At 48.7% G+C, this 13,656-nt stretch overlaps 1 protein-coding gene across 3 annotated transcripts; it reads right to left on the minus strand.

The window, feature by feature from the left end:
• Nucleotides 1-4,065: 4,065 nt before the first annotated feature.
• LOC139678624 (V-set and immunoglobulin domain-containing protein 4-like) lies at nt 4,066-13,656 on the minus strand. Of its 3 annotated transcripts, XM_071569590.1 has the most exons (10): nt 13,458-13,579; nt 12,295-12,494; nt 12,138-12,207; nt 11,279-11,578; nt 10,395-10,463; nt 9,666-9,743; nt 9,287-9,355; nt 8,459-8,572; nt 7,230-7,251; nt 4,066-6,110 (listed from the first exon to the last, which is right to left on the minus strand). In XM_071569590.1, exons 1-10 carry the CDS (start codon nt 13,510-13,512, stop codon nt 5,918-5,920), a joined length of 1,170 nt encoding a protein of 389 aa, XP_071425691.1. In that variant the 5' UTR covers nt 13,513-13,579; the 3' UTR covers nt 4,066-5,917. The 3 variants fall into 3 exon arrangements, with proteins under 3 accessions (XP_071425691.1, XP_071425693.1, XP_071425692.1); XM_071569592.1 differs by having other exon boundaries at nt 12,138-12,494; nt 13,458-13,656; XM_071569591.1 differs by lacking the exon at nt 8,459-8,572 and having other exon boundaries at nt 12,138-12,494.

Here is a 13,656-nt window from a genome sequence, read left to right on the forward strand (position 1 = left end):
CATTTCACTGCTGAGTTAGGTGGAGGGTAAAGGAAGGAGAAAGGCCATGTGGATCTTTCCAGCCCCACTCCCTGTCTCCACCCGCTTCTTTTCATGCAGCCCAGGACACGGTTGGCTTTCTGTGCTGCAAGTGCCCATTGCTGGGTCATCTTGAGCATCACAGACTATCTCAGCACACATTTCTACTGCAATAGTCCATGGGCAAAATGATCACGTTTCATGCTCTGCAAGCTCATATCATGTTTGCCAAGGGGGTAACGTTTGACTAGTGTCCAAGGGACTTTGATCCAGGGGACATTCTGAGTGTGTTCTGTGGGTACCTTTAGAAGTACTTCCAAGAGCTGCTAATAGGTGTGATGCACAGGATTAATCTGGGCTTGCTAATTATTATCAAAAAGAGAAGGATTTACAGAGGATAAGAACCATGTATAAAAGCAAATCTACTGACTTAGGGAATTCTGTTACAGGTGTTTGATCAGTCACTAGAGCAGCTTTTTGAGATTTGTTCAATAGTCATACCTTAGCCTATAGTTCTGACAACTGCACCAGGAGAAGAGTATCCTTGAGCAGGAAGGAGATGTGTCTGAAGAACAGAGAACAATTTTCTGCTGGAGCTGAGAGGGAAAGGTAAGTGGGGTAGCCTTTCCACAGCCTTGTCCCATCACAAGACATACCTGTTTGCTTGGGCTGAAGCATTTACTTTGCAGCTGAGCTCAGACCCACCTCTGAAGTGCTCCTGTCTGTCTGTGATGGCTTGTTCCCTCTCTGCTGTGACAGTGAAAGTTGAAGATTATCTTCATTTTCCTGAAGTCAGTAAGCTCATTTCAGTCCCAGGTGGAGACATGCCTACCCAGGGGGCACTTGCTGACTTCAGTGGAAGTTGCCTGGAGTGAGCAGAGGCAACCTGGAGCAAAAAGCTGAATGTGGTGTAGCAAGACCTGGTACAACAAATTCATCCAAAGCTCCAGGCTGAGAGCCACCACCAGCTGCCATCCTGCCAAGGAAGACAGCAGCACCTACTCTTGCAGAGCAGGTCTGTGTAAGACATTGAAACTTGATTTTTGCTGACTTTTGTTGACATCTTTGCTGCAGCCCCTGGTATAGCACCAGTGCACATGGCCTCTATCTGTCTGTCCACGCTGCCCTCAAGGAGCCTTTAGCAATGTTTGAGTTGGGCCTAAAAGCAAACAGAGAAAAAAGCACTTGTTAAAATTCAAGCTATGTCAGTCAAAAAGGAAGTATGAGTCTGTTTTTATAGAGATGATTTAAAACCAACTTTTGCACACCCTGGCTATGATTGAGAAACAGTCTCCTACACAAAATACTGTAAGAGAAGCTGGATTTTGGGGAACATGCCTTGGAACAAACCGAAAACCCAAGTTAAAACTGCTGATAGGACTAATTTCTGAACCGGACATGCAACACTTCCTGATGCTGTAATTATACAGAATTAAAAATAAAAAAGGAAGACTATTTAACTAAAATAGACATGAAGTGCTGTAGTTCCTCAAATGTGCTGTACATTACATCTTTCTCTCCCTGGACAGAGATGTAGCTGCTAGTCTTCTAGTTTGCTGAGTCACACAGTCAATCCATTTCTTCCCTTCCAGAGGGACTCCTCATAGCTTTGAATCTGAACACATGAAGAAAAAGCCTTCAGTGTCTCAGACATTACAGCTTGGTTTATTAAAATGCAGTATTTTCTTCCAGTGCCTCTGTTCTGGGTTGAACCTGCTGTTTGTCCCACGCAGGGCCATGGGTAAGGCACCCTGTCCCCCAGGCACCCACCTTCCTGCGCACACAGGAGGACAGCACACTCCTCCAAGTACCATTTCTTCAACTGTCACATCTCAGGCACTCCTTGTTCTGTAATTTCTGCTACTCCATCTTGGGCTAATTAGAGGTTACACAGTGAAGTCCCCACGTCCCCAAACCTGAGCACAGATGGACCCTCAGACTCTGCTCATAGGGACCACCTCTGCTGAGCCTGCATCTTACACTTGGGTTCTGACAAAGTCTGCCAGGAGCTAGAGAAGTTTGCTACCATTTTTCTGGTGATGAAATGAGATTCATAGCATTCAAGGGGGTGAAATTCAGTACCAGCTTTAAGACAATCCCCAAAAAGTAGGTAACTGAAAGAGAAATATCTCAAAGTGCTCTTTTTGAACCACATGCACTCAAAAATAATGAAATTTTTACTTGAGACATTCTTGTTTGGTCCAGCCATAGCCAAATCACAATATGACTCATCAGACTGTGATTTAGTAAGTACTTTTTGGATGTCCTACAGAAGCTGATTGTGTGACCATCCCCAGCCATTCACATTACAGCTCTTTCACACACACCATTCATGAAAACATAACCTTGTGAAGGAACAGAAATTAGTGTAAATGAGCATTAACCCTCAAGGCCTGTGTGACAGAAACATGATGTACAAGTACTCCTTCTGAAAAAAAAATCACTTTCTTTCCTAGGAATTCCCAGGTGAATGACATCAGTTCTGGGTTACCCATTAGCTCACCCAAATCCTTGTAAACACTTCCTGACACCAGAAAGGGACCCGTATATATGGTGTCCTTTGAGTACTTCTTTCCTACCTGGTCCCACAGGTGGGCTGCACACGCTCAGCTGTCAAAGCAATTCAGATGTGCTTTCCCTGCAGTTGCCACATGTACCAGCTGCTGGTGCTCTCTCTCCCTCATCCCTGTCACAGTGCTGGCTCCTTGCAGGGCATCCAGCTGCTCTTCCCAGTGCTCCATGGAGGCTGGTTGAGCTCCAGGTTTGGTAAACACAAGTGCTGGTCTAGGCTGATGTGCTGTGACTTCAGCTCGTCCTCTGGCCCTGAGGTGCTGGACAGGGAGCACAGCAGCTGCCCAGGGACAGCCCTTGCTGATCAGGGTCTGGCCCCTGTCCAGCACTGTCCAGCTGTCCCACAGTGCCTGCAGACACAGAACACATGGAGACCATACTTCATGGATTTTTGCTCAGTTTCCTAAGTTTGCCTTAAACCAGTTCTATTCAACACCCCCAGCTCCTGGTGCTGTCTGTCCAGCCAGGGTAACATTGCTGTGTATTCACAAGGATAGGGCTGCATTGCCCACGGCTCTGCAGCGCAGCTGGAATGGAGTGAGTTTGTGGCAAGCTGTGGGATCATGGAGCCATCACCCATGGAGTGTCAGCAGCAAGAGTGCCTGGGGTGTGTGGGCTGTGGTTTGACCACCCTGTCCCTCAGGGGGAAGCTCTTTGTCTCTAACTCTACCTCTACCTCACCTCAGCTCTCCCTCCTCCTCATGCTGGAGCTCTGGGCATGTCATGACACCTCAGACAAAGAACACTCCCAGTCATTTCAAGTGGCCAGAGCCGTGTCCCTCCTTGTGTGGCCACAACAATCAGGTTGAGCTCAGATGGGCAGGCTGTGCTCCACCACCAGCCACATACCCTTCCCAACTCCTCTGACCTAACACATGCACACACACTCACACCTATTTTAAAAATTTTTTTAAAGGATAAGAATATTTCTTCAGGGCTCCAAAGCCTTCAGTCTCACCTCCAGTTAAAGGAAAACAAGACAATTTACCTGACACTTTCAACACTGTTGATTTATCATCTCATTAATGCTGACCCAGGTGTGACTTTTTACTGTTCTCTGGAAAACCCTTTCAGTGAAAATTCTCTGCAATACAATTGCAAGTTTTCTTCTCCTACTCATCTTCCTGCTTAGAAAGACAGACTGTCAGTCTCTACAGGCTTTTTACAACCTCTGTAACAGAACTCATTTGCTTTTACACACCAACATTCCATTTCATTAGCTCAGAACCTTAGACTGGGCTTACCAGCAACTCTCCCATCTCCCATTCCCTGCACTGTGGCTGACTACAGCCTACAAACCTCACCTGACACAACAGGCAGAGCACAGCCCTACACTCAAGCAGATTTCTGCAATTCCTCTGCAGAGGGACCTCCACGCTTCTGGGACCATCACTCCCGGACACACACAGATGTTCACACACACACACCCTCCCCTCCACCACCTTTATAGGCAAAACAAAGAGAAGTACAACAAAATCTGCAAACTTTGCAGTCCTGAAGTTTAATGATTTTCATTTGCTGCTCCACATCTGCAGTAAGAACATGTTGGCAGTTTCCTCTGTGACACCCCCAGCAGCTGCCGCATGTTCCTCTCTTTCCATTTGGAAGTCAAAGTTTCCCAGTGCTTGATTTTTAAGCACATTCTTAACACGGAGAAATAAAACTTGTTGCACAGGAAATGCAGGGAGAAAGTATAAGGTCACTGATAAGTGCCTGGCAGTTTGTGCATTTTGAAGAACTTTTGTATCATTCACTCTGCTAGTTTTCCATTGGATCTCTGTCTCTCAGCCCGGAGTGAGTAGCACCATGTTCCACACTTATTTCTCTGTTGTATACAAGCTGTGCTTGTCCTTGCCTTTTGAAAGTGTTACCAGACAATTTGCACTAATTTCTGCATTCTTTTCAGAGAAGCTGTAACAAACATCCCCTTCACCTTCTTGGCACTGGTCACCATGAGCACACTTTGCTCATTTGGTCCTTTTACTCTTTTTTTCCAAGCTAACCAAGAGACCACATTTGCACAGATGTGGTTTTGTGCCAATAATTATCCTCCTTAATCTTTTCCTGTAACTTTTCTTGCCCTGCTAAACTCTTCCAAGGTGAGACCAATATGCATACATAAAGTGGCAGCATTCCATGGTGGGATTTACAGTATTGCAATCCTGGTTTGTGTCTGGAATCTTTCCATTAGCACCTCACACTCTCTTTGAACGTTGCTGATTTTTCAGCGGATGTGCAGAGACCTGTGCCAGGTGTGAGCAGCACTTCTGAGGCCCCACTCATCCTGTGCCACCAATTTCCCCCTCACATCACTCCTCCTGTTTTACACCTGTCCACATGGCTTTTAACAGGACAGGAGACCTGTTCATTATAAAAAGATCCTTCCATAACTCTGCACTACCCCCATGAGAGCTTTTCTCAGGGCAGTAGAAATTATTCATAACCTACCCTTCAGGTCTTTTAAGGTGGGAGGCAGGTACCTCCTGAGTATCTACTGAGGAGCTGTGAAAGCTTCTTGGTCTTTAAAGATGAGCTGGTTGTGCAGAAGTCCACACATCAAAATACGTGAGGCACATATAAACAATCCCATGACAAACTTATGGAAAAGTATCTAATTTCTTTCAAACACCAAATCTCCATTTAAGGAGAGATGAGAGGTGAGCTCAGGAAGACTGTGCTTGGCTGCAGTGTCAGAAGTGCCCCGAGCTGTGTCTGTGTCTGTGCCTCGTTGTGCAGGGGCACGAGGGCAGCACAGGGGCTGGGCAGGAGCGTGCCCACCACTGGCACTGCTGCTCCTGCTGTGGCACATTCCTGCTTTCTCCTGCCTTTAATCTGCTTTTCAGCAGTTCTCTAAGGGCTTTGTTACATGAAAAGGACATTCTATCACCTGTGCAGCATCGGGTGGGCAGAAGGACCTTCATTCCCAGGCCAGCCACATCCTGCCCTGCTCACCCACAGGGATGGGTGCTGAGCCATCCTTGGTGCTGGCTCTGCTCCCACCACAAGAAGGCTGGGAATGCTGGTCCTTTTGGCCATATAAAGCAGTAAGTTTAACCCAGTGCTCCCAGCTTGGGACCTGCATTCCCCAGCTTTCAAAAACTTTCTTGGACAGGTGTGACAAAAGGGAACCAAGGAAAGCAAAATCAGAAGTTCTACACAGCAGTGTGTAACTGAAGTTCCTGAAGAGGTGTGCATTTTCACTGCAGGCTTTGTGAAGGAAGAGCAGCCACTGCTTGTCCAACCTATTTTTCAGAGGCAAAGATAAAAGAAAGATAAATTCTCCCTGGCTGAAGGTGCTCTTCAGGTACCTGCAGAGCACTCTTGGTTCTCAGGAAGTGTCCCCTACTTCATACTCAGATTCCTGGGGGTTCCCAACACAGTCAGACACATTCTTATGTACTTCTTCACAGCTTTTGTTTTCCATGGGCTCCATCACGTAGCTGTTTTCAGTGAAGCAGATGGGCTCCTCATAGTGCCCTGTGTTTTCTTGTCTTGAAGAAGTTGCTGCTCTCGAGTTATGGCTGAAATCAAAATGCAAGATGAAAGAAGAATAGCAACCAAAGCAGACAAACCTTCTCCCAGCCATAAGGATTTTGATCAAGACAGTGGTCTGACTCAAACCCAAGTAAACCTGAGCCATTAGATTATGGCAGTATTCTGAAGGAGAGAATTCTGTCCTTTGCTTTCTGTGGCAGGAGAACCTTGGGCATTGTAGCAGCATAACTTCCAGCCCAGGGAGAATTTCCAGAGAGAGGCAGCAAAGCTGTGTAAGCAACGCAAGGGTTACCCCACCATTTCTTGCAATGCCACAACCAGACAACTGCTCTTTGCAGGAAAAATACACATGTGTGTATATAATTATAAAGGAATGGTAAATTGAGAACAGAAAGTAGCCCACACCCACAGTTTACAATATCTAATATTTTTAAAATGAAGATAAGTCCTCTGAGGAGAAATACCACCACAGCATTTGTTCCATGGCTCAGGATTCAGCTGTTATTTAACCTGCTGCCTTACACACAAGGCCAGCACCGAGGCAGATGCTGCTGCACATCCCACTGTGCCATTCAAGTCAGCAGCACTTTAATTTATATCTAGAGACGTGGTTGTCCTTGTATGTCCTGGCTGCATTATCAGGCTTTTCAGTGCAACTCCCACAGGTAGATCAGGATGTGAAACCTGAGTTTAGAAATAGCCATAACTTCCTGCCACAGATATGGTTAGAAGAAGCCTGTTCAGCCAAAGATATTTTGGGGATAAATCAAGGTATAAGCAGTGCATCAGGAGCCTCTGCTCTCTAGAAGGGGAGCTCCTGTTCTTTGCATTTGAAACAGCACTGGGAGTTTATCCTTGGCAATCTTCTTCAATAGCCCTCGTTGGGCTAAGGAGTTAATAAACAGCTCCTGCTCACTTTTACAATTCTGATATTGCCAAGAAAAAGATCTTTCTTCCCACATTCTGTGTTGCTGTGGAAAGCCCACAGGCCATCCTATAACGTGCCACTGAGCTACCTGTGAATCTCTTCACCTAGATTGCTTAAGGGGCTTTGCATCCTTACAGCTCATGGCAGTGCTTTTTATTTCCACTCTGATACAGCCCCCCGGGACTCATCAATGTGTCAGATAAAGAGTTATACTCACAGTTTTACATCATAGACTTGAGCTGCAAAAAAATAATCAAAATTTGTGTCAATAATTTGCATTCACATTCTTAAAAAAGAATTTATACATTTATCTTCTTGATATAGGAAAATGACCTCCAAAGACAGAATAAAAATAACAACTCTGGAGAACATGTCAGGTGTGTGATGACTCCAGTTCCCAGGAATCAGTCCAAGAAAAGGAAAGCAACCCAAATCCCAGCTGTTGCACAACTGTGTCAAAATACCTGGCCCAAAGTCAAAGGTAAAGTTGAGTTTAGAAACTGGGTTCCCAGTTCCCCCAGTTTCCCTGTTCATTAGAATTTCAATAAAGGACAGTTTTTTGAAAGAGGTTATTCTGATTCCTTAAAAAAAAATCAAAGAAAAGATAAAAAAAGAAAAAAGACTAAAGAAATATTTGACAATTATTAATTGGTAGCATGGAGTAAGAGAAAAGTCATTATGGAAACAGCAGGACAAGGAGAAAATTAAGTCTATGGAATCTAAAACCCCAAAGCCCCCACGTGCTCCCTTCCCATGGCCAAGCACAGCTGGTGAGGAGGGGCCTCAAGGAACATTGGGTTGGGGCATTCTGGTGGCAGTGCAGGAAGGACAGAGGCATTAAGTGAATGTGTCCTGTGTCTGAAGGCCAGAGAGGAAACAAATTCATCGGGAATAGAGAGAACTAACAGTGCCCTCTCTCCTCTGGATGCCAACTAAGAGAACTATTGAAGAGCAGCTGGTGCCAAAGGCATTTGCAAGCAGTGGGACTGGATGAACCCACTGCCAGAGACTTTAGAGGTTTGGAACGAGAAGCTTGGCTGAGCAGGCAAGTCTGACCTGCGGGATGTCTGTGAAGAGCAGTGGAGAAACAGTTGGCCCAAGTCACTGTGGCAGAGCAGCCACACACTGCGAGATGGGCTCCAGGGCAGGGGCTGAGCTGCCCCAGAGACAATTGTGGACAGGGGAAGCAGCTCAGGAGCACCAGGGCAACTGCTGCCCCAACCCCTGCGGCCAGTGCCTGGCAGACCCTCCTGAATGTGGGGACTTCTGTCTCTTTGGATCTTCCACCACCTATGTCAATCCACTCATGTTGTCACCCCCTGTCTGCACGATGCAGGTGCCAGAGCTGCTGGCTGTGAGCACAGCCCGAGCCCCTAGAAGGACTCAAAGATAAAACCATGCTGGACATGCACAAAACATTCACGTTTTCCAGAACATTCTACTCACTGTCTTTGGGCTTTCTAATGCAAATGATAAGAGAGATGACAAGGAAAACCACAGCACCGCACACCACAGCAATCAGGATGACCAGGTACAGGGACAGGCCGGTCCTCTGGAAATCTAAAGCAACACAACAGAGGACTTTCAGGAAGAGGAGCCCTCCTGAGTGACAGCAGAAGCAGTTCCATGACACTGACCATGTCCCCAAGGGCAGCAGCAGCCAGCCCTGCCTGGCACACCAGGCTGTGGCCCTGGATGGCCCTGTGCCCACAGCCCTGACTGAGCCAGTGCCAGGTAGGACCCAGCACTGTGTGTACACCTCACCAGGGGAACAAGGCTGTGCAGACAGTGTCCATCTCCTAATGCTGAGGCACCCAGGGGTGCAAGCGGGGCAGAGTGATTACACTGCACATGGTAAAAAAAAAGGATCTCAGCTTTCCTTTCAAGGGTGCTGCTCAGTTGTATTTGGAAAGTGTTTAAACCTGTCGCAAGGCAGCAAAGCTGGAGAAGGTGTAGGAGATCTACTTGAGGTGCACACTGAGGCTTTTCTGCTGCTGTTCCAGCTTTGACACCCAAAACCAGACCAGCTGCTCAGGAACACAGAGAAAACTTTGTATGTCCCACCTATGAGTGTTTTTTCTTTCATTCCCCCATAAAACCATCCAGAGTCTTTTAAAGAATCATGAATCATCTGGGTCCCTTGAGAATAGGTGTTAATGCAACCTGCAGCCTGCCAAAAAGCAGAACACAAATTTTGATGCTGAACTTGCTGACTACAGAGCACCTGATTTGGGTCCCCAATCTTCTTCTCATCTTGGTTTTGCTCTCACTTACCCTGAGTTGTATAATTCTTCTCTGGATATCCCACACCACTCTGAGAAGTCACTGATGTTATGGGCAGATCTGCAAAGCAAACAGTAGTGAAAGGCTAACAGTGCATTTCCAAGCCTCATTTTAGCACCAGATCTGGGATTAGAGCTGTAGGATCAGAAGAGAATGCCTCCATCCCCTTTACAAGGCAGTGAAAATAGGCAAACTGCAGAAATGAGTACAATGGATACACTATACTATACAGAGAATATAAGTAGTACTGTATATATGCTGGAGAGATACTATATATTGTGTACATATACCATATATACTGTGTATGCACCATCTACATATACATACACATTTAGTGTGTGTATATATTTGTATGTCTGTACACACACACCTGTAGCAGTGGTGGAGGCCTGTGGAGTCCAGGAGATTCCTGAGGTACCTCTGAACACCAGCTCTGTTTGGGTTTTTTCTGCAAGAAGAGTAAACACCTGTAGCATCGTCCCTCAGCTTCCAGTGACCAACTCCAGTTTCTACAGTCCCTGTGCAGTTGCTGGAGCACCATAAGCCCAAATGAAACATAAGCATAGAAAATGTCCACAAGAAGACTTACCTTAGCCCTAGTCCTGGATTGCCATACCTCACAAAAACAAACTGAAAATGACAAGACCTCCCACAGAACTGCTGTGCTTGGCTAAGTCCCTCGTATCAGTCAGGTCTAAAGCACCTTTGCCCCCCTTGTGTATGCCAGGGGAGACACCAGCTTTGCCTTCCCTCAGTGCTTCCACTCAGAAAACAAGCCAAAAAGCCCTTTAGAAAAGAACTGAGCCCAGAACATCCTGTATGCTCTGCAAGTAAGGAAATGGCATTTCCAACAGTGCTAAGACAGGCTGTCTCTCCTACAGAGACCAAACCTCCCTACAAGCAAGTGAACAGTGCTCTCCTGACTGGAGACTGAAGGACAGAGAATGTTCTACCTTCAGAAACACCTCTATTAAAAACCAAGGCATATGGACTAAAGGTCAATATTGTCAGGACTGTTCACCAGCAATAAAATGCACAGCCAACTGTTGGTGTTACACCCTGTCCTAGCATGAGCTGTCACCACTCTCTCTCCCCCGACCTGTGGTTGGGTGGCGTCTTCCCGGGGTTCCCACATCTCTCCACGAGGCCACTGTTGTTGTGGGCAGATCTGCAAAGGGAGGGAAAGGGAGAGGCTCACACAGGGTTTGCCCGTGTTGGTGATGCTGCTGTGGTGCAGATCTCTCCACAGGCAGGACAGGAGCGGGAGCAACGAGCGCCATCCCGCGGACAGGACGGGGCTGCCTCGCCAGCAGTGTCAGCCACTGTGGCCAGCATCGATCCCTGCTCCCGTGCCAGCCAGAGCTTCATCCCCCGGCAGCTCAGCAGGCTTTGCCTCTTTCATAGGCCACTGCGTGGTTGCTGTGCTTGGCTGTGCCATCACGGCCTTCACAGCTCTGCTGGCAACTCACCAGACAAGGAGAGCTGCAAGTTTTCCACTCCACATCCATCATGGCATTGCTTGTGGAGTCCAGCCTATCAGGCACCACTGTGTGGAGCCTGGACACGTCCGAGCACGGCACGTGTGAAGCGCAGCCTGCCTGGCAAAGGCCAGGTTGGTTTGTTCCCTCCCTGAATTACCACGCACTCATTCCTCGTTCTCAAAACCAAGCCCTGACTCCTTGTCTAAAGTCGCTGAACCGCAGTGGGCAGCATTACCCAGCCAGTGAGAACTTCAAAAACCCCACAGAGGAATTAATAAGTGTTTGAAATACAAACCCTCTTTTGCATCAGGCAAGAGCAGTTCCTCCAAGAGGAGGAGGAAACGGAACAGAGGAAATAAAGAAGGACACGAGGTGGAGCCAGCGATAGGAGCACTGCCGGTGTTTGTGGTTTCCCCCTTTCGGGCAGAGCAGAGGGATGCTGTTCCTCTGCCCTGCAGAAGGGCTCCAGCCGTGCTGGCTGCGCTGTGGCTCAGACACTCACCTGTCCCTGTCCCTGTCCCTGTCACTGTCAGCTCCACGGCATCGCTCTGCTGCGCTGCTCCGGCCCCAGCCCTGTTGGCTGCCTCACAGAAGTACGTGCCGCTGTCGGACGGTCGCAGGCTGTCCCACGCCAGCTCGGCGCTGCTGCTCAAGAGCAGGGCTTTGCCGCCCGGGCTGCCGCGGAACCAGCGGTAGCTGATGGGGGGGGACCCGCTGGCCTCGCAGGTCAGGCTGGTGCTGGCCCCGGCCGGGACCGTCAGCCCCCGCTGGCCAGCCCTGATGGTGGGCTTGGTGGCTGCCACTGGAAGACAGAGCAGAGAGGCCCAGGTCACGCTGCCCTGGCTGTCCTGGGGAAGGTCCCCCCACCAGAGCACTTCTTGCTTTGGCTGTCAGTGCCTCCTCAGGAGGAAGCGGCTCTTTCCCTGTACGGGCTAAGCTCAACTGTGTCTGCACCAGCTGTGCCAGACACCACACACAGGTTCTGTTCTGCTGGGTTGATTCTGTCTCTGTGCTTTTATAAACCACATCTGCCTGGGCAGAGTGAGGTCAGGCTTGTGCTGCTGAAACTTAGTTAAAGAACAGCCGTGCATGCCACTGGAAAAGACTGAGCCACTGGATACAGGCAAACCTAGGGACTAATTGGTATGTGAGGAGCCACAGCACCCAATTTTCAGAGTGCTTTGTTCTGGGGAGAATTTCACTCCCTGACCTATTTGCTGCTTCCTGCTGGAGCCTGACACTCCCCCACAAAAAGCCTTTGCATGGAAGCATGTGGTCACTGCCTGCCTGCTCCATCCAATTCCCAAAAGCCTTCCCAAGCCAAGCCTTCCCCTCCTCCACAGCCTCCTTCTTGGGTTTACCTTTTACAACCTCCAATTTTGTCACGATCTCCTTTGCTATCATGCTGTTGTTGCTGGCTCTCCAGGTGACCTGGCAAATGTAGGTTCCCCTGTCAGAGATCTCCAGGTTCAGGATGAGGAGAGACACGTTTCCTGGGGTGTCCTTCAGGACACTGACCCTGTCTCTGTACTCAGACAGGAGAACGTGGTCTCCAGAGCTGTCCCTTCGAAAGATGGTCCCTGAATCCTGGTGATGTGCCACAGACCAGGTGAGGGTTTGCTGCACGAGGTCCTCCATGGGCACATAGGCACATGGCAGAGTGACAGATCCCTTCCATACACCTTTGATCTCACTGGGGCCACTCAGGTCCAAAAAAGCTGCAAGAAGAAAGTAAGGAAGAAAAATAAGCCACAAAGCAGCCAGTGTGACAGTTCCTAGGTGGTGAAGCCATGGCTGAACAGACCATCGGTGAGGAGATTCCACCAGATGAGAAGCACAAGTGGGCAGTGCGGATGATGAGGAATGGTCTGCTCAGGGCTGGGTTAACCAACAGTCAGTGTGGCATGGGGCAGATGGACAGGAGGTGGCTGGTGGCCAGGGGCACTGACTCCTGCCATGTGTGCAGCTTGGCTCTCCTGCTCTGCCTGTTGCTTACCTACTACCACTGGCACAGCCAGAGCACAGGGTCAGAGTTACTGCATGACTTAGGCCTGAGGGAACGAGTCTGTCTCAAGCCCAGGTTGCAGCCACCTGGTCTCAGCCAGTGTCTGTTCCAGATGTCAGCCTTAGGGCTTCCCAGTGACAGCAAAGTCCTGTTTTTATGAGCTCTCCTCTACTGCCCACTTGTTTTTCTGGAAGACAGTGCTCTCTCAGCCTAAACTGAACATGAGCAACTTAAACCATGGGGCAAAGAAAGCTAAAACTCTAAATTTTCCTGTAAAAATGAGGACCATTTCCTTTGTCCCAGTACATTTCTGTCATTGCCAGGGCTGAATCTAAGCTTCCACAGACACTTAACTCTTTCCTGCTGGTTTCTAAACCTGCCCTTTCCTGGGAACACAAGCACTAAGCAGACCCTTTGTGTTGCATAAAGTAACTGTCACTACACGTGTAGGATCCCTGTACTTGGAGTCCGTGGTCAGCATTTCCATGGCCTCCCTCACTGTAGCACCCCACTGCCACTGGATCTGAACACCTGAACCCCCAGTCAGCAGCAGGCAGAGACTTGGACTTCTTGCCATGTTTCTTTTCCCAAAACAGAGCCACCCTTGCCAGGCATGTGCAGACAGTGCAGAGCAGGGCAGAGGCTGCCCCGGGCAGGGCACCTGTGCCAGACTCACCGCTGCAGAGGAGAAGGGAACCCAGGAGCAGAGCTGCTTGCAGCACCATTCCCATCCTTCCTGGCCTGTGACTGCTCCCTCTCCAGCCAGACTGATCTGCACTCCCCGAGACAATCAGCAATGCTTCCCTGCCCCTGCTCACTCCGTCACAAATGTCCAGGACAATGGTTGGTGTTTTTTCCTTCCTCTTTTTCAGAAA

Source organism: Pithys albifrons, chromosome 14 (genome assembly GCF_047495875.1).
Source record: "Pithys albifrons albifrons isolate INPA30051 chromosome 14, PitAlb_v1, whole genome shotgun sequence".
Taxonomy (NCBI): Eukaryota; Metazoa; Chordata; class Aves; order Passeriformes; family Thamnophilidae; genus Pithys; species Pithys albifrons.

Bases quoted from the DNA above. Each gene is read 5' to 3' on its own strand.
- LOC139678624 (XM_071569592.1), bottom strand. From the start codon at position 13,512: ATGGGAATGGTGCTGCAAGCAGCTCTGCTCCTGGGTTCCCTTCTCCTC. The intron at 8,573-9,286 runs GTAAGTGAGAGC...GTGTTGCTTTAG, and splicing joins GAAGAATTATACAACTCAGG to ATTTCCAGAGGACCGGCCTG. The intron at 6,111-7,229 runs GTGAGTATAACT...TTTTGATTTCAG, and splicing joins CAAGTCTATGATGTAAAACT to CCATAACTCGAGAGCAGCAA.